At 36.3% G+C, this 18982-nt stretch overlaps 1 protein-coding gene across 5 annotated transcripts in view; it reads right to left on the bottom strand.

The window, feature by feature from the left end:
- PKN2 (protein kinase N2) overlaps positions 1-18982 on the bottom strand; it is a 163954-nt gene that overhangs the window by 85142 nt on the left and 59830 nt on the right. For 4 of the 5 annotated variants that reach the window (XR_006356340.1, XM_044002300.1, XM_044002299.1 and 1 more), the window contains exon 2: positions 14292-14592. Coding sequence is in view for 3 of the 5 variants with exons in the window: in XM_044002300.1 (XP_043858235.1) it covers positions 14292-14592 (301 nt within the window). In the remaining 2 variants the exon portion in view is untranslated. Of the gene's footprint in view, positions 1-4227; positions 4344-14291; positions 14593-18982 lie in introns of those variants that run through there. The other variant, XM_044002301.1, reaches the window with a different exon arrangement.

Genomic DNA, 18982 nt, shown 5'->3' on the forward strand with positions numbered 1-18982 from the left:
CTCTGCAGTCTCATTCACGAGCAAGTCAAGACTTCATTCTTGTGATGTCATTGGCCCTTTTTGAGAATCAAGGATGGAGATCCTTGAGATATTATTTGTAAAGTGTTTTGCAAACACTAAAGTGATAAGTAAAAGCCATTATTGTTAGTTATTATTATTTAGCCTGAACCCGAGAGAACTGAGTTCAAATCCTGGTTTTACCACCAATAAGTCATAACCTCTCTTTCCTTCTCTGTAAGAAGTGACTAAGTCTAATTGATGTCTAAGGTCCTTTTCAGCAGTAAAATTTTGAAATCTCAATATCTGTTCAACACTATCCCAATATAACTTGCTAATGAAAACAGAAACTTGGCATTTATTAGAAGTAGAGAAGCTTTAGTATAAGCCAGTTTTGGTCAATATGAAAAATATGTATAAAACAGAAGAGACTCTTTAATAGGATGACATAATTAATATCTATTATTGTTATTTAAGATTTGCATGTTATAGCTATTTCGGGGGAAAAAAGCATAATCTGAAAATAAAGTTTTATAGAAAATAGTAATGGAACTTAGTCGCTATGTATATGTACATATATATTGAATATGTAGGCTAAGAATAGACTGTTTAAATATTTACCTTGGATGAAAATGTTTCTCTATGAAATACTTATTATTATTGGCAAATATGAATATCATGTTCTAGAATAAATTTATGGGGAAAACTCACAAGACTATCTGTATTTTGTATCCAAAAAACATTTATCTAAATTTTTAGTTTTCCTACAGATATGTTTTAACAATATAAAAGATCTGATTATCACACTTGTGATCCTAAAGCTTCAGCACAGTTAGGCTAATTTTGCCTTTAAAACTATTAAAATTATCCTCAAGATTTAAGTGGCTGAGAGTTCTAAGGATCAGGGCTATTGAAGTAGCTTCCTGGTAACCAGCATTTACCTTGAATAAAAAAGACAATGAGCCAGCTAGACCCTGATGGTTGATACCCAGGTCACAATGGACACCACCAAGGTAGGGGAACACTTAGTTGAATCCATGCTGTGTACTCCCTGAATAGCCTCCCCCTGCTACAGCTAAGTTCATTGCCTTTTGTTAACTGTCAAGATGTTTCATTTGTTCCAAGACTGAACCTGAGGTAGGTACCACATTAGCCTAGTTAACCTAGACCTGTGACAACAACCTAGAAAATATTTCAAACCATTCACATTTCTGCAAGAATTTCTGGAACCTAAAAACATTCATCAATACATCAAGACAGACTGCATGGAAAAATATTTATAATATTACTTAAATTCTTAAAATAAGCCATTTGCTAGTTATTTAAAGATGCTAGAGTTATAAAAAGAGTAGCCATATAATAGCTAATAGTAGGTAAGAGGCTGTGTACTATAATTGAGTGGTTTCCAAACTCTTTTAATCATACACACCTTATTGATTTAAAAACAAAACAAAAACAGTCTGTGCCCCCAAAATGTCCTCTGAAAAGAATTTACTTATTATTTATTTCCAAACAATGCATATTTCTATTTATCTTTATATTTAGTTACAACTGTATTAGTAACTGTTACAAAACTGAAACAAAAATATTATAAAGGGATAAAATTAAAAATACATATTTGGTTGTAGAATCAATAGGAGCCATCAGAGTTTATTGAGTATGAGTAGGAAAAGTGAGAGCCAGACTCAAATTTTAGAAAACCACTTTGGCAGCTGTGGAAGATGGATTAGAATGGTAAGAGACTTGAGGCAAGGAAGAACAACTGGAAGGGGTGCTCAGAGTCTGAACTAGGATGCTGAGAAAGATCTTATTAGACAGAGAAGGGCCTTTAACATTAAGTTGGTATCTTCCCAGGCAAATGCCTTGGGGGGGGGGGAATTAAAGGAGAGAGAGGGCAGAAATCAATAAAATCAGTGCAATCACATATTTTCTGTACCTTTCATTCAATTGTGGGACTCTAGAGAATCCTCTAAGAAAACCTTGCCTGTTCCTTTGTCATGTTTTCAAAGACAGCCTTCATACAATCATAAGCTATGCTCATCATCTGGAAATGAGAAAGAACTCCAAGTACTTGATTTTGAAGTAATCTCTATGGCATGTTTCCAAGCACAAGGTATAGAAAAGGTATATATCAAAGAATAATGCAAAGCTGATAACATGTAGTTACAATGACCATGCTTGGTCTCAGAGAAAAGTTGGGAAATCAAACCTCCATCTCATTATGACAAAGATAGAGGGATTGTGAATGTGAAATTATATATATAATATATATACTTGCAGGCATGGTGGCTGCGTTGGTTGCTTTGGCTGAACCTTTTTATTTTGTTAAAGAAAACCTGAGTAGTATGTTTTAGCAATCCAAAGGATGTCCACTTTAACCCCTGTGTACCTATATTGTTTTTTCAATAAATACTGCCCATGAATTTCCACTAACAATGTCAATAGCAATGACAATGATATCAACAGTAGTCCGACTCCATTATGCCACAGCACTGAAATACATTTTTTTAGTATTGGAATGTTTCTTTTCACCACTCCTCTTCAGCAAGGTAGTTCCAGGCTCGAATTCTAATTCAGAGTAACACCACTACACAGAATTAAATTATATTGGGGTGAAAAAAAGTGGCACACATATTTATTTGTAAATGAATGTTGTAAAAACAGTTTCCATAGTACATTTAAAAATAGGATTACATCCCCAAATTTGTTTTACATGCAACTGTTCAGGAACTCATTTATTATCCTTTTGGGGGGGGGGGGCAATGAGGGTTAAGTGACTTGCCCAAGGTCACACAGCTAGTATGTGTCAAGAGGCCGAATTTGAACTCAGGTCCTCCTGAATTCAGGGCTGGTGCTTTTATCCACTGTGCCACCTAGCCGCCCCCAGAACTCATTTATTATCATATGCAACAGGATACAAGCTGGAACAAAATACAGAGATCTGGACTTTCTCCTTCAGTGGAAAAGCAGTATGGTCTAGTGGGCAGAGATGGCACTAGACTCAGGAAGCCACAGGTAGTCTGTTACTCTTTGAGTGAACCTGACAACAAATCTCTAAGATTAGAAGATGTGGAAATGGTTACCTCTGCACCTGCAGAGGTAATTTCATCATCTCAGGACCCGATACCAATGAGATCTAGGCCCTATGCTAGTCTTAGGTCACTGCTAGGGTTCATTCAATTTCTTCACCTAACTATGCATGCTTTATATCTGCTTCCAGGCTATTTGATAAGATACTAAAATTTAGAAATGAAACAAAAAACACATTAAACTTTTAGATGATGTCTTGGTTTTACTGACATGTATTTAGCAATATTCTTCAAATTATGGCCATTATTAAAAACTGAGGAAACCTCCTAGCAGCTCTTTTCCTCTAGAGATGTTTTCATGAATCCCTGGCTAATGTGTACTCTGAGGGATGATGAAAAAAACAAACAACAAACCCTAATTTTTTAATTCAAAATGGATAGGCATAAAGAAAGTTCATATGATTCATTTGTAAATACATGTGGCAATCTAATTTCATTGGGATCCCTGTTCTAATACACTCCATCCCTAACAAAGAAACCCAGATAAAACTATTATATTGTCAGTACTTAAAACAGCCTAAAAGATTCTGCCTGTTCTTCTCTTTAGAATATTATCGATCGCCATTTCTATTTCCATTCTTTCTACTTAAATAATTTTGTATTTTTTTAAAAAGTCATAGAATAAAGAGAAGTTGGAACACAAAGTTTAAAAAATTGATGTTAAAATTTGTTTTTACATATATTTTGAAAAATAAAATTCTATTTAAATAAAATATTTACTGCCAAATTTTTCATGACCCCCCCACATTGTTATACAACCCCAGTTTAAGAAGCTTTGACTTAAATGAACACAGGTCAATATTACCTTTTCTTTCATTTATTTTAAATCTATTTATTATTTTGGATACAACTAAACCAATATATTATAACTATCAAACATATTTTATTAGTTCAGTTTCAAAATGGTCTTGTTTCCCCTTCCTTTATGCCTACTGAATTTCTACCCATTATTTCAAGCAGTGGTTGCCGACTGCACCATACCTCTATTAATCAGCAAACATTTATTAAGCACTTACTATATGCCAGGACTTGTGCTAAGGGCTGGGAATACCCCCCCCAAAATGCAAAAACAGTCTTTTCCCTAAGTTTACATTCATATTAGAATAATACACATAAAAAAATGGAAGAGATAAAAAATAACCTTGGAAAGGATGGTACCAGCAGCTAGGAGGACACAGAAAAGCCTCTTGGAAAAGATGGTGCTTGAGTTGAGTTTTAAAGCACGTCAGGGAGTCAGAGTCAGAAATCAGGAAGAAAAGCATTCTAGGTTTGGAAAACATTTAGTGAAAAGGCACAGAGATGGGAAATGTCATGTGTGATGAACATAAGCAGGTTTTGAGCATGCACACCCATATACATATATCTACATATGTATTTAACACATATATAACATACATACACAAATGTGTATTATATAATATATATTTGTACTATCATATGAATGTCATATATTATCAGACAAAAATAGAAATTTAAAAGAGTCTTGAAAAGGTGATGTAATTGAGCTAGATTTCATTATTTGTGAAATATTGAGTTTAAAACTTTGACATAGATACCCAAAGGTCTTTAGGGGCAAGCTAGGTAGTACAATGGATAGAGTGCCAGGCCTGCAGTCAGGAAGACCAGAGTTCAAATCTTGCCTCAGATACTAGCTATAGAATATTGAGCAAGGTACTTAATCCTGTTTGCCTCAATTTCCTCATTTGTAAAATGAGCTGGATGGGAAAATGTAAACCACTCCAGTAGCTTTGCCAAGAAAACCTCAAATAAGGTCACAAAGATTTGAACATGATTGAAATGACTCAACAACAATGTCCAAAGATCTGGGTCTAAGTATAATTTACACTTATCCTTGTTCAAGAAAAGCTACCTCATGAAGATATTTAGATCTAAAAGGGAAAAGTGTGTTTTGTTGGCTGAGCTTACTAAATGATGATATTCATTTTTCAATTTCATCTATCAATAATGTAAAGGCTTTTGTTGAAAATTAGTTATTACTCTCGCAAACTAGTCAGAAGATAGTATTTTTATACTTTTAACAAACAAATCCACTGAAATTCTTCATTTGAAGATTTTTTTAAGAGGTTAGAAAATTTTGTTTTTAAGTGTGCAGACTTGAGAGTTCTAGTTAACACTTTTACATCATTTGGAGCAACAAAAACCTATTTCTTCACTTTTTTTTAATAAAGTATTTTATTTTTTTCCCCATTACATGTAAAGATAGTTCTCAACTTTTGTTTATACAAGCTGTCCAATTTCAGATTTTTTCTCCCTCCCTCTCCCCTCCCCTAGATAGCAGGTAATCTGATATAGGTTTTATATTTTATATTACATATATATATATTTATGTGCGTGTGTGTGTGTGTGTATATATACACACACACACACACACACACACACAATAACATTAAACATATTTCTGCATTAGTCATGTTATAAGAGAAAAATCAGAGCAATGATGAAAAACTTCAAAATAGAAAAACAACAGTACCAAAACCAAAAGAAATAGTATGGTTCATTCAGCGTCTATACTCCACAGTTCTTTTTTTTTTTTTCCCCCTGGATTTGGAGATCCTCTTCTATCATGAGTTCCGTATTTCTTCACTTTTAACTAAATGTTAAAGATGGTGTCTGTTCTGGGGTTGATGAGAACATTGTCCCAAATTTCAGGGTTTTTTGTGCTGCTGTTTTTATAGTGGGAGGGGGGGGGTCTCTAAATTTTTGGTTCTTTAAAGGTGGTATAATCTAAAGGGAGGTGTGGTGACAGCTATCCTGGCCTGTTCTCTGGTCTGTGAGTGACAACAAGCACTCTTCTTTGCCCTATAATTGCGACCAGGGACCCTCTACCTCTATGGTCACAAATGTTAATGAGCTAGTGCTCCTCTTTGCCTTGGGACTGCAGCCCAGAACGGATTATGGGAAATCCAAGAGTCCTACACCAAAAGCCACATACCAGCTCTTGGCTAAAGCTATGGAAGATGCTTTCACTGATTCAAATACCCCAGTGGCCTGATGCTTGCTTGCCAGAGCATGGTCTACACTCCACTCCACTTTCACACCCCAGTGAGACAAACCTTTCCTGCTGACCTTCTAAGATGTCTTGAGCTGGAAAATTGTTGCAGCTCAACCTTTTGTTGGTTCTACCAAAATTCTTTTTAAGATATTATTGTCAAGTTATTGGGAAGGAAATTTGGGAGAGCTTAGCTAAGTTCCTGCCTTTACTCTGCCATCTTGGCTCCACTCCCCCTCTCACACCCCCCTCCCTAAAAACAATCAGCAAAATGAATGCTAGGTCTCCCTAAGTATAATTTCCATTATGTGTTGGGATCAAAAGTTTATTTCTTTTTTGGTAGGGGTACATAGCTTAAACAACAAAAGCGGTTATAAAAGTAATGTTTAGAAATGCATCTAATGCCCAATAAGGCCAGGGAACTAAGAGGCATTATAGAATGGGGTCAAGAAATAGAATCAGAGTCAGGAATAGCTGGGTATAAATTGAAGAACAGTTGTAGATCTGTATTAATAGTGAGTAACTCACCAGAAGCCCCTATATTAATGAAACCACAGGTCTTCTCCCCCCAACCCCACCAAAAAAAAAGGATTCAGTTTCTTTTGAGACTGTGGTATAGCTATATAGGAGAACATCTTTAGGTGTTAATATACTGTCTTTTCAAAAAGCTTAGTAGAATAAAGGAAAACCCAGGTCTGATTCTGTATTGTGGTTTCCAAAGGATAATTAACATTCTCCTTAGTTATTCAAAGAAGAAACAAAACTCCAAGGAAGTTAAGAACTAGGCCAAGATCAAGATTTGAACCCAGATCCTCTAACAACCAATCCAGTACTATTCTCATTATACCACACTCTAATTATCTAAATTATATCTCTAGTATTTTATCTGTTATTTCAATAACAATGATTTCTATTATTTCAAATTCTGAAGCCAAAGAAAATAATTTAAAGACGTGTGAGCATTCTCAGCTGTTCAAAGAAAAAACTGTTGTATAATCTTGTGATGAGGTGCAGATAGACAACATTGCTTATAGTTTGAAATATTTCAAGAGTTCATAAAGGAATGAGAGAACAATGAAAGAAAATATGGTATAATCTTGAAACAAATTTCATTGCCAACTACCCCAATCTGAAAAAAATCTCTCTGAAAAGTTACACTTACTGAAGTTTAAAGTACATATTTCCTTGTGTTTTTTATACTGTATCGTTCTCTCTTTTAAAAGACAGGAGAGGCCTACAGTTTAAACATAATGAATTCCTATAAACTGCAACTGAGAACAGACTATTATAAGGTAAGGCACTGAAGCAGAAAACTGGATATGTATTGTTGGCTGTGTCTTTTCTGACATGTTTCACATCATCAGCAGAAATCTACACATTAGCAGGCAAGGGTAATGAGACCTACAGATGTTTAGTTGTTTATTAGTCAGTGCTGTGTGAGAAGAATGCCAAACCAGGAAGCTTTGAAGATCATGCATGTAAACAGGCAATCTTCAATTTATAGAATGGGGTAGTTTTCCAAAAGTAAATCCTTAAGTCATTTTGTATTTTGAACATACTTTCATAACAGTAACCGAGGTTCCAAAGCCAGCCTGCAAAAGCCATAAAATATAATTCTTCAAAACACACATATTAAGCAACACCATAATTAGATTCCAGTATTAATACTGGAAGGGCTGTTACCATAAGAATAAATAACTTTTATAATATTATCACTGAACAGTCACCATTTCTTTCTTTCTTTTTTTTTTTGGTGAGGCAATTGGGGTTAAGTGACTTGCCCAGGGTCACACAGCTAGTAAGTGTTAAGTGTCCGGGGCCAGATTTGAACTCAGGTCCTCCTGACTCTAGGGCCGGTGCTCTATCCACTGTACTACCTAGCTGCCCCATCAGCCACCATTTCTAACAGTATTTCTAAGAGGAAAATATATTGAGTTCTAACTAAGGATATCACAAACATGTATTTCCCTTTTCACCTTCAAAACCTGGCCTCTTCCTACCTTTTTTAGTCTTCTTACATTTTACTCCCTCCAAGCACTCTATGACCCAGTGGCACTGGCCTTCTTCTTGTCCTTTCCACATCTCCCCACTCTGTGCCTTTCAATGGCTGTCCCCAATGCCTGGAAATTTCTTCTTCCCCTCTGCCTATTGACTTCAAGATTCAGCTCAAATTCTTTCTGCACATGGCCTTTTCTGGTTCCTTTTTTCAGAGATTGCCTTTCAGCTCTTCTTTGTCTAGCCTGTACGTACATATGTTTGCATGTAGCAACCCTTATTAAAATCTAAACCCCTTGAAAATATTATTTTTTTCCCTCCCACAAGAATCTTGACTTTTCCTTCCTGTCAATGGCTTCATCATTTCTAGTCACAGTGGCTCTAAATTTTAAAGAGAAATTTTGGACTTCTCCTTTACTCCTGATATCCAATCAATCACCAAATCCTACCAATTCTGCCTTTTCAGTGTGATCTTGCATTTGATTCTATAATATTTATTTATAACATCTGAATTATTACATTGGTGTTGTAGTTGGCCTCTCTGCTTCCATTCTCTTCTCCTTAAAGTTTAACCAGGATAACACTAACATGGTATTCTTAACCATTTTAATGCTTGAATCAGTTACCTACCACCTTTGACCTACCGACCCCTTCTAAAAATTGCTTTTTTAAAAGAATAAAATAAAATACACAAGACTATACAAAGGAAACCAATTAGTGAAATATGGTTATCAAAATAAAAAGTTCACAGACACCAGTGTTAAGAACTCCTGCAACCATTTTCCTGAACTATCACCTTGATTGTATTATTTTATAGGTTAAAAAACATCAATGGCTCCCCATTTCATATAAAACAAAATTAAATCTCCTTAGCCTGACATTCAAGGCCCTTTAGAAGCTCAACTCTACCTACCTGCCACCTATATAGACCATATGCTCCAGGCAAAAGTGTTCTATTTGTGACCTCCTCCCTGAATTCATTTTGTACCTTCCTACTTGCATTCTTGTATCCATAACATTCTATTAACCTAGAATGCCCTCCTTCATCTCACCTAACCAAATCCAAATTACTTTTCAAAACCCAGTTTAACTTTTTGTGTGTCTGAAACTTTTCCTTATCATCCTAATCAGATGCCATCCTTTCCTGCTCTGAACTCCTAAGCACTTTAACCACACAATGTTAACTGGACTTGGAAATACCCCTGATGAAATTGGCTTTGATTCTAGCCAGAGTATCTCCTCTATCATAGTGGTGGTTAGCATGAGTAAGAATGTGAAACCTAGACACAGACTTCCATGAGTTGTACCAGGGACCCCAGGCTAAAATGGGAAAGAGTAGAGTCTAAAGAACCACTGTTAGATGAAAAATGCTGTATGTTCCTTTCACCCAAGTATAAGAAGTTTAGGAAAAAAACCTTCAGAGCTATTGCAGACACCACATGTTGGCCTGTGAATACTATGTTTTGGAAGGTGAATATCTTTATCAAGGATCTTAAATGATGCCTCTCAGCACTTGAAAGACAGACTATGGAATTTTCCCGGATAAGATTTCTTATAATACATTCACATAGTTTATTTTCTAATTTTTAAAGTGCTTTACAGTTGTGAGTTGTTACCACCATAATTACCAATTGAGTTATCTCATATACAATTACTAGGATGTCAACTTATCCCCTACAGCACCCCAAATGCAAACAAACTGAATAATGGGAATCATGAGGATGGGGATGACTGTGTGTGTATTACAGCCTAGCTTTCTGAGCCCCAACAATCACATATATTCCCTTGAAATCTATGGAATAGGAAGGCTAAAATTTCACCTTAGATAAGATTAAATATCCTCAATAGATAGGGTCCCTTAAGGCTGGGCCAAATTATTCATTCCAGGGATGGTTTTGGATTACAAGCACACAGATATCCTTTTAAATAGCTGTCCTTTACAAAGATTCTTTTAGACATTCCTCACCTTTTCAGACAGCCTCCATCATATTAGTACTGCTCTGCCCTGTACCTGATCATCCCAGTGAGAAGCTTTGCTTCACTTGTTACATTACCAGACCTGACATATTCTCCCCCAATCCCCACCTTCTTCTAGTTACCAGACCAAATGCCTCCCCAAGACTTGTATACATTAGCTCCTGCTACCACACCTATGTACTCTGATTCCCAACCCATGGCCACCTTCCCAAACAGCAACCATCAGTATCTGTTGGCTGCTTCCAGGATGTCCACCAGATCACATCTGGCACTTTATGGTGCTTGATCAACGTTTGTCAGATTGCACTGAATGGCTGCTTATCACCTTGGCATCCATCCTGGTAATTCTTCAGTTATTTAATTTACATTAGCAGATTTACAAACATTCAGGTACACTCCTCTTGGTAATCATTATTTTAAAAACTTTTTAAAGAGGAAAACCCAAATTTACCTTTTCAAATTTTCACCAAGATTCAATCCTTTAAAACTCTATGATCTTTTGTCAGTTGCCATACAGTAAAGCCATGACGGTTAACTATTCTCCAACAGTACCATATGCATAGCAAGCACTTACTCTATATTGAATGAATGCTCTAGACTTCATTTTAACTTCTACTTAAAAATTCTATAAATATAGCTACTAGTAAGTGTGTCGATTATAGTTAACTTTTGTGGAGGTGGGGGAATGGGCTTTCATATATTCAAAGGCAAGATCCATATTTAAGAACTTAATAATATCCTGTATCCATGCAGTTAGTCCAAACAACAGACACTTCAATTAAGCTCTTACTGTGTTCCAGGTACTGTGATAATAAGCAAGCACAAGGTTATACAAAAGGAAGACAGAACAATTGCTGATCTCAAGGCACTCATCTTTTCGTGAAAAAGACAACACACAAGCAACTATGAACATATAAGACAGATACAGAGTGAAATGGGAGGGCCTCTCTGAGTGAAGTCATTAGCAGTGGGGGAGACTGGGAAAGGACTTATGCAGAAGGTCGGATTTGAGCTGAATCTTGAAGAAAGCCAGAAGGTAGAGATAAGCACAACCTTTCTTGGAATGGGAGACAGACATTTTGAAAAAGTATGGAGGTGGGAGATAAGACTATTGTATAGAAGGAATAGGAAGACCAGTGTAACTGGATTTAGAGTATTTGGAGGGAGTAAACTCTAAGAACAATGGAATGGTAGGAAATGGACCAGATTGTGAAGATTTTTAAATGCCAAACGGAAGATTTTATATTTGATCCTCAAAGTAAAAGGGAACCACTCGAGTTTACTAAGGTGGGGAGGGGAGAAATGATATGGTCAAACCTGAACTTTAAGAAGATCCCTTTGACAGCTGAATGGAAGATGCATTGGAGTGGGGAGAAACTTGAGATGGGGAAACCAACCAGAAGGCCAGTGGAATAGTCCAGACTTGAGGTGATAAAGGTACTATTCCAGGGTGGCAGTTGTGTGAGTGTAGAAAAAGGGACATAATGAGAGATGTTGCAAAAGGCTCAGCAGAAAATTCAGTATGTGGAGTGAGTGCAAGTGAATTGAGGATAACATCTAGATTATGATGCTGGGTGGCTAAGATGATGGTGGCCATAACAATAATAGAGAAATTTGGAAGAGGGAATGGTTAGGGAAGAAGGGATAGAATTTAGTTTAGGACATGTTGAGTTTAAGATGTTTGTGAGACAGCCAGTTTGAGATATCCAACCAAAAGACAGTTTGGAGATGTATGAATGGAGGTCAGAAGAGATGATAAATACATCTAGAAAACATCTGCATGGAGATGACAACTGAATCCATGATAGCTGATGAGATCATCAAGTATGGAAGGAGAATAGAAGAAGACTAAGGACAGACGTCTGGAGGGCGCTCACAGTTAGTGGGAGAGAACTGAATTAAGATATAGCAAAAGAAACTGAGGAGGACTGGTCAGACGGGTTGGAGGAGTACCAACAGAGAGCAGTGGGCTATTGACAGGATTAAAGGCTATACAGAGGTCAAGAAGTATGAAGATTAAGAAACAGAAATTAGATTTGACAACTGAGATTATTAGTAACTTTGGAAAAAGCACTTTCAATTGAATGACGAGGCCAGAAGCCAGAATTCAGAGGGTTTAGAAGAGAATGAAGAGAGGAAATGAAGGTACTGAATATAAATGACTTTCTTAAGAATTTAGTCACAAAAGAGGAGAGATGTTCCTTTTTTTTGCTTCTAATATATAACCGAACATTAAGTTTTTGTTAGTTGTAATTTATTGTGCCACTTTCCCCTAAAAATTAAGTGAATTGTTTCATATTTTTCTCAAAGATGCTGCTATTGAACGACCTGAAATAACCTCTTCTGGTTATAAAAGTGTACCAATAAAATGAAAAGCTCATGTTTATGGTACCACATAGATTTAACAATTCAATATAAGATCGATTTAAACAATTAACAATCTTCCTTCTTCAAGCTCTCAACCAAAAAGAGCATGATAGTATTACCAAATCTTCCCAAATAAAACCTTTATAGCAAACTAAATAGAACGCTAAGAGGCAAAAATCTAAAACCAAAATTTCACACTACATATAAAAAAGGCCATCTCACTTTTATAAAGTGGGATTAAAAAGCAGTAAAGGAAAAATAAGCAGAATGAAGGCAGCTCAAGTGAGGGAACACTATTAGGTAAGGTAGGGTTATACTGCGTCATTTACTTCCTAATTCCCAGAGTTACATTTGATTTTATTGTCAGAGACTAATCTAAAGGACAGGAGATTGATTCAGATTGTTGTGGGGTTTGAGAAAGGAGAGGGAACAAGGAATGAATTCAACCTGAATTAATATTGATCTCTGGCATGAGGGCAACACTGACATATTAACTGCATTCTCAGCCTCATTTTCTGAGATGATATGCTTTTGGAATAAGGTTCACAATAATATTATTTCTCAACATATTTCCTTTAGAAGTCTCAGATGGGGGCAGCTAGGTGGCACAGTGGATAGAGCACTGGCCCTGGAGTCAGGAGTACCTGAGTTCGAATCCGGCCTCAGACACTTAACACTTACTAGCTGTGTGACCCTGGGCAAGTCCCTTAACCCCAAATGCCTCACTTAAAAAAAAAAAAAGTACAATCCTAAAAATAACCTACAAAATCTAAACACACAAAAACATGCTGAAAACAAACTTTAAAAAGGACACTGAATATTGAAAGCCTTTTCAGTAGCTTTAAAACTGCTAAAAACAAAACAAAGCAAAAAACCCTGAGCTTTGCAATATATTAGGTTTGTTCCAGAGCTCAAACTTTATTTAAGAGACTAAAAAGATTTATTAGCTTATTACTTTCACAAAACCCCGCCTACTCCAAATGTGCAAATGATGTAGGAGGCACTTTTAATGCAATGTATATATTTACTAAAAAGCTCTAACCTCAGTTATATATCAAAAAGAAAATATGTCACATCTTAGCACACTGTGTTTTTTTTGTTTTGTTTTGTTTTTGCAGAGCAATGAGGGTTAAGTGGCTTGCCTAGGGTCACACAGCTAGTTAAGTGTCAAGTGTCTGAGGCTGGATTTGAACTCAGGTACTCCTGAATCTAAGACCAGTGCTTTTTTCACTGCACCACCTAGCTGCCCCCGAGCTCACTGTATTGTTTTGTTTTGTTTTGTTTTTTGTGGGGCAATGGGGGTTAAGTGACTTGCCCAGGGTCACACAGCTAGTAAGTGTCAAATGTCTGAGGCCGGATTTGAACTCAGGTACTCCTGAATCCAGGGCTGGTGCTTTATCTACTGCGCCACCTAGCTGCCCCCGAGCTCACTGTATTTTTTAAAAGAGATTTAAACAATTAGATTACTACTGAATTGTAACTATTTTGGGGGGGGGGGGGGGGAGCAATGAGGGTTAAATGACTTGCCCAGGGTCACACAGCTAGTGTCAAGTGTCTGAGGCCAGATTTGAACTCGGGTCCTCCTGAATCCAGGGCCAGTGCTTTATCCAGTGTGCCACCTAGCTGCCCTGAATTTTAACTATTTGATGGCAAGGGCATATCTTGTATCTTCAGCACATAGCATAGCTCCCTAACACATAGTAACCTTAAATGTCTGTCCAATATCTGAAAGCAAAATTTATCTACCACAATTTCATCATTATGCAGCTATAAATTACAATTTGATGATTACTAACTTTCTAAAGTAAAATTTATCTGACATACATTTAGGAAATATTTCAAATTATGTACATTACCTGTAAGATCTTCTGGATCTGTTACAACAATATGAGCATTTAATTCCTGTAGTTTATGATGCAATTCTTCTAATTTTTTATTTGATTTTTTCAAAATGTTGTCCACATATGCCAAATTTTTTTTGTCTGTTGTGACCTTCCTGAGATTTTCAGCTCCTTCTTTTATTTTCAGTTCTTTCCTTATTTCTCGTTTGATACGATCCTTGATATCATCTAATTTCTGTTGCACCATTGTGTCTGAAAAGTCTAATTTTTGGCCAGTGCTCACATTCTCAGGAAGTAGAAGGCTTCGAGCATCCCGCTACAAGAAAAACAAAACAGAAGATTCAGTTAACTACCCCACATAATACGCAGCGTGTATAATATCAGGCTTTCTGTCCAGATTAGTTCTAAATTAAATAAGATATTTACATTTATTTGCTATACTATGCCTAAGCAAAACCAAGATTCATAGAACTTATTGTTATTTACCAAAGAAAAAACTGCATTTGATGAACAGTTTTAAACTTTAATGATGTTCTTTCATCGCCGCTCTTATGTTTTAGGTAAATGAATTAAGAGTATTACTTATAGGGAGGTAGTGGATTTTAGGCCTTCCAATTACAAATATCCGGGCCAAGGTACATGTATAATTTTCAAGGACGTAAAGTACAAAATACATCAGTTAAACACATCCACAGAAAAGTTTTAATGAAAAATAAAGTCATCAAAACTATCAGCAATTAAATGGTCACCTCCTGGCCATTCCAAATGAGGCTGACAGACACTCTGGCTACCCTCCTTATCCTACTCTCCCTGGAACTCAGAATCTGTATCTAGAGCCCTGGTCTCTGAATAGGGAGCTTTTGATAGATCTTGCCTAGAACCAGGCTCCAATACCACTTCCTGGCCATTTCCAAACTATGACACTGTGTAAGTACCCAGACTCAGACCCCACTAGTAACTCCCCTTTATCAATTGTCTTTCCTCACAAAAATTTAAGTCTCCTGAGGGTTTGCTTGCTTTTATTTATATCTACATCCTCAATACTTGGCACAGTTCTTGGCATATAGTACGCACTTCATGGTTTTTTCATTCATTCATTAACATTTTTAAAAGAATATTAATGGTGCAGAATGAGCAAGAATCAGAAACAATTAAATGCACTGGGCTAGTGTTTCATAAATCTAAGGACGAATTAAAAGGGGGAAGGACTCTCTATTAACAATGACAGATTTAGGCCAGCATCTTATCTCATATGCCATGGTGAGTTCTCCAAATGATTATATAAAAGATATTTTTTAAAAAAACAAAGAAGAAGAAAGAAGCAAATTACAACTCTAGCTGGCAGAGAGATTTTACCCAAACCAAGGGACAGAAGTAATCACAAAGAGAAAACAGAATTCCAATTATATAAAATATTAAAAGTGTTTGCACAAACAAACTGATGAACCTAGACTAAGGAAAGTTGAATGGGGAAAAATATTTGCAGAAATTAAAGTCTAGTATTTGAAATATGTAGGTAATTGACAGAAACATTTAACCAGGGAACCTTTCTTCAAAAGCTAAGTGGTCAGAAGATATGAACAAGTTTTCAAAAGGAGAATGGCAATTTTTCAATAACCACACAGAAGATTAGAGTAGCTACTGACTGTGTTGTACGTACCTCATTCCCTCCAAAAGCCGTGAAATATGACATGAGTGAAATAATAAATGTTAGATGTGCTGATGGAAGACAGGCATACTACTAGACTATTAGTAGCTATTTTGGAAAGTCCTTTAGAAATATGCAAGAAAAGTCATTAAACTAAAGGGGGGAAAATTGACCCAGATATCATACTATTTGCTATACAGTAAGTTTAAAGACAAAAAGAAAGGCAACAGATGCATCAGAATAAATAGAGTGGAATTTTTTGTAGTAGCAAAAAAAACTGGAAACAAAGGAGGTGCCTATCATGTGGAATGGTTAAAATCAACCTGGCATATAACTATTATAGCATTATAAAAATAAATTACCGATTAGAAACTCAGAGAAATGGAGAAAAAATTGTGTGAACTGACACAGGGTGTAAAGGTAGAAGAACAAATAATTGTTACAATAACTACAATAGGAAAACAATATTGAAACAAAGCCAAACTCTTAGTGATTGTAACGCCTCAATCTTGGCTCTAGAGAACAGCACACCAGGTGGCTAGTACTGTACCTGGTACCAAGATGGCAGGTTCAAATTCTGCCTCAGACATTAACTTAGCTATGTGATCCTGGTTAAGTCAACTTTCCTTTTCTCGGCCTCAGTTTTTGCATCTGTAAAAGGGAGGATAATAATAGCAACTACTTTCCAGGGAGACTGCAAGAATCATCAAGGGAAAGAATGTATATGTAAAGTGCTTGTAAACCTTATAAATGCCAACTGCTATTATTATTATGAAACCCACTTTCCTTCTGGTCAATGAACAGATAGATACTATAGGTTAGAAATGTTACAATGCAAAAATTTTAAATAAAACATTAGCAAAGAGATTATAGCAATTTATCACTATGATAACACACTATGACCATGTAGGTTTTATACCAGGAATGCAGGGCTGGTTCAACATTAGGAAAACTATCATCATAATTGACTACATCAATAACAAAACTAACCAAAAACATATGGTTATTTCAAAAGATGCACAAAAAGCTTTTGACAAAATATAGCACTCATTCCTATTAAAAACACTAGAGAAAATAGGAATAAATAGAGCTTTCCTTAAATTGATAAGCAGTATCATCTACTTGATGATGGTTGTAGGTTATAAGCATTATATATGAGGATAAGTTAGAGGTATTCCCAATAAGATCAGGAGTGAAACAGAGATGTCCATTATCACTTCTATTATTCAATTGTGTACTAGAAATATTAGCTTTAGCAATAAGAGAAGAAAAAGAAATTGAAGGATTTAGAACAGGCAAGGAAGAAACAAAGGGAGGGAGGGAGACAAATTTGGAACTCAAAATCTTATAAAAAATGAATGTTGAAAACTATCTTTACATGTAACTGAAAAAAGTACTATTAAAATTGAGGAAAAAATCATTATTGTTGACTTCCAGGTCACATGATTAACAAGATGGAGGACTAGACATTTTCTTCAATCCTCATGAACTCTGAAACATCTCCAAAATAGAAATTATGTGCCAAAGATAAAGCAAATTCAGCTGTCTCCACAGTCTAGGTTGCCCAGAGTCCAAAAGAAGATTAAAAAAAAAAAAAACACCCAAACATATGAACCAAGGCTTACTGACATAGAGCTCACTCAGCACCCCTCCCATACTAACCAAGGACAACACAGCCTTACAACAAAAGCCACCCTAATGCTGCACCCCGCATCCTTCTTTTCAGTGCTGAGGAGGCCCTGTTTTCAGTTTGAGAAAGTTTGCACAACAACCAGGTTGACCACACAGGCACAAAAGCATACCAGTGTCTGCAACCTTATAACATCAGTACTGCAAAAGTCCTGAACTGCGTGTGTACGTGTGTGAACAGTGCTACAAAGATCTGAAACTACTGGTGTTGAACCAAAGCACTGAGGAACAGAGGGACTGGGACAGGTCATAAGGAAAAAGCACTGTGTACGGCTGGGGGGCATATAGCATCCTACCAAATCTGAGGGAAAGGGCAGGGCATACAGCTAGGGGAAGATCTGACCACACAAAAATCAGCTGGGGAAGAAATCTAGGTTGGGAAGCTATGAATTGTCCGTCAGGGGAGGAAGCTGAGATACTTTGAGATCTACCCCACAAGGAAACCACAATTAGAAGGGAAAGAGTCAGAAAGAGAATGACAGGGAAAACTGGGGGGGGGGGTAGGGAGGGGGGGGGAATTGAATTTTCTTGAAAGACCTTGAATATAAGCAGATCAACAGGAAAAACAGTAACAATAGAAGAAAATATGGCTTCCAGACCTAGTAAATGAATTCAAGGAATACTGCAAAACAAAGGAAAATGATCCAACACTTGATAAGACAGAAGATGCTGTGGAATTTTAGAAAAACATGGAACTAAAATACACTATTCCTGAGAGGTTTAAAAGAGAAATGGGAATTCTGAGAGCAGAATTCATGCCTGTACAGCAAAAATGATGAGCAAAATAGAAAAACTGGAACTTCCAATGGCAAATCTCATCAAAGAAAACAATAAATGCAAATAAATACACAGATGTGAAGAACAATCTGGAATAATAAAAGCAAAAAAACCCAGTAACATTCCAAGAAAACAGGTTCACTGTGTAAGCAAAACATACTAATCTTGATATTACAGATCATTTTTAAGTGTCCCAGGAGAACACAAGACAAAAAACCTTAACACCATCATGAAAGAAATAATAGAAGAGAATGTCCCCAAAACTTCAAAGTCCAATTAAAAGAATTCACAGATAACCTTCAGGAAAAAAATCCAACATTGCAAACTTCAGGACATACAGTGGTTAAATTGAACAATTCACTTCAGACACAAAAAGTTCAGCAAGCCATTAGGAGAAAGGCCTTCAAATATAAAAGAAAGGACTTTTGAAAAATGCAAGACTATTCTGGAACCAGTAGAAAACAGGAAGGAAAATGTAATTATGTATTTGGAAGAGCAGTGGAGCTCAGGATACAGCCCAGGGTGACCTACCCTATAAATATGAGCTTAATCAGGGAAAAAGATGGACATTCAATAATAAAGATGAATTTGA

Source organism: Dromiciops gliroides, chromosome 4 (assembly GCF_019393635.1).
Source record: "Dromiciops gliroides isolate mDroGli1 chromosome 4, mDroGli1.pri, whole genome shotgun sequence".
NCBI lineage: Eukaryota > Metazoa > Chordata > Mammalia > Microbiotheria > Microbiotheriidae > Dromiciops > Dromiciops gliroides.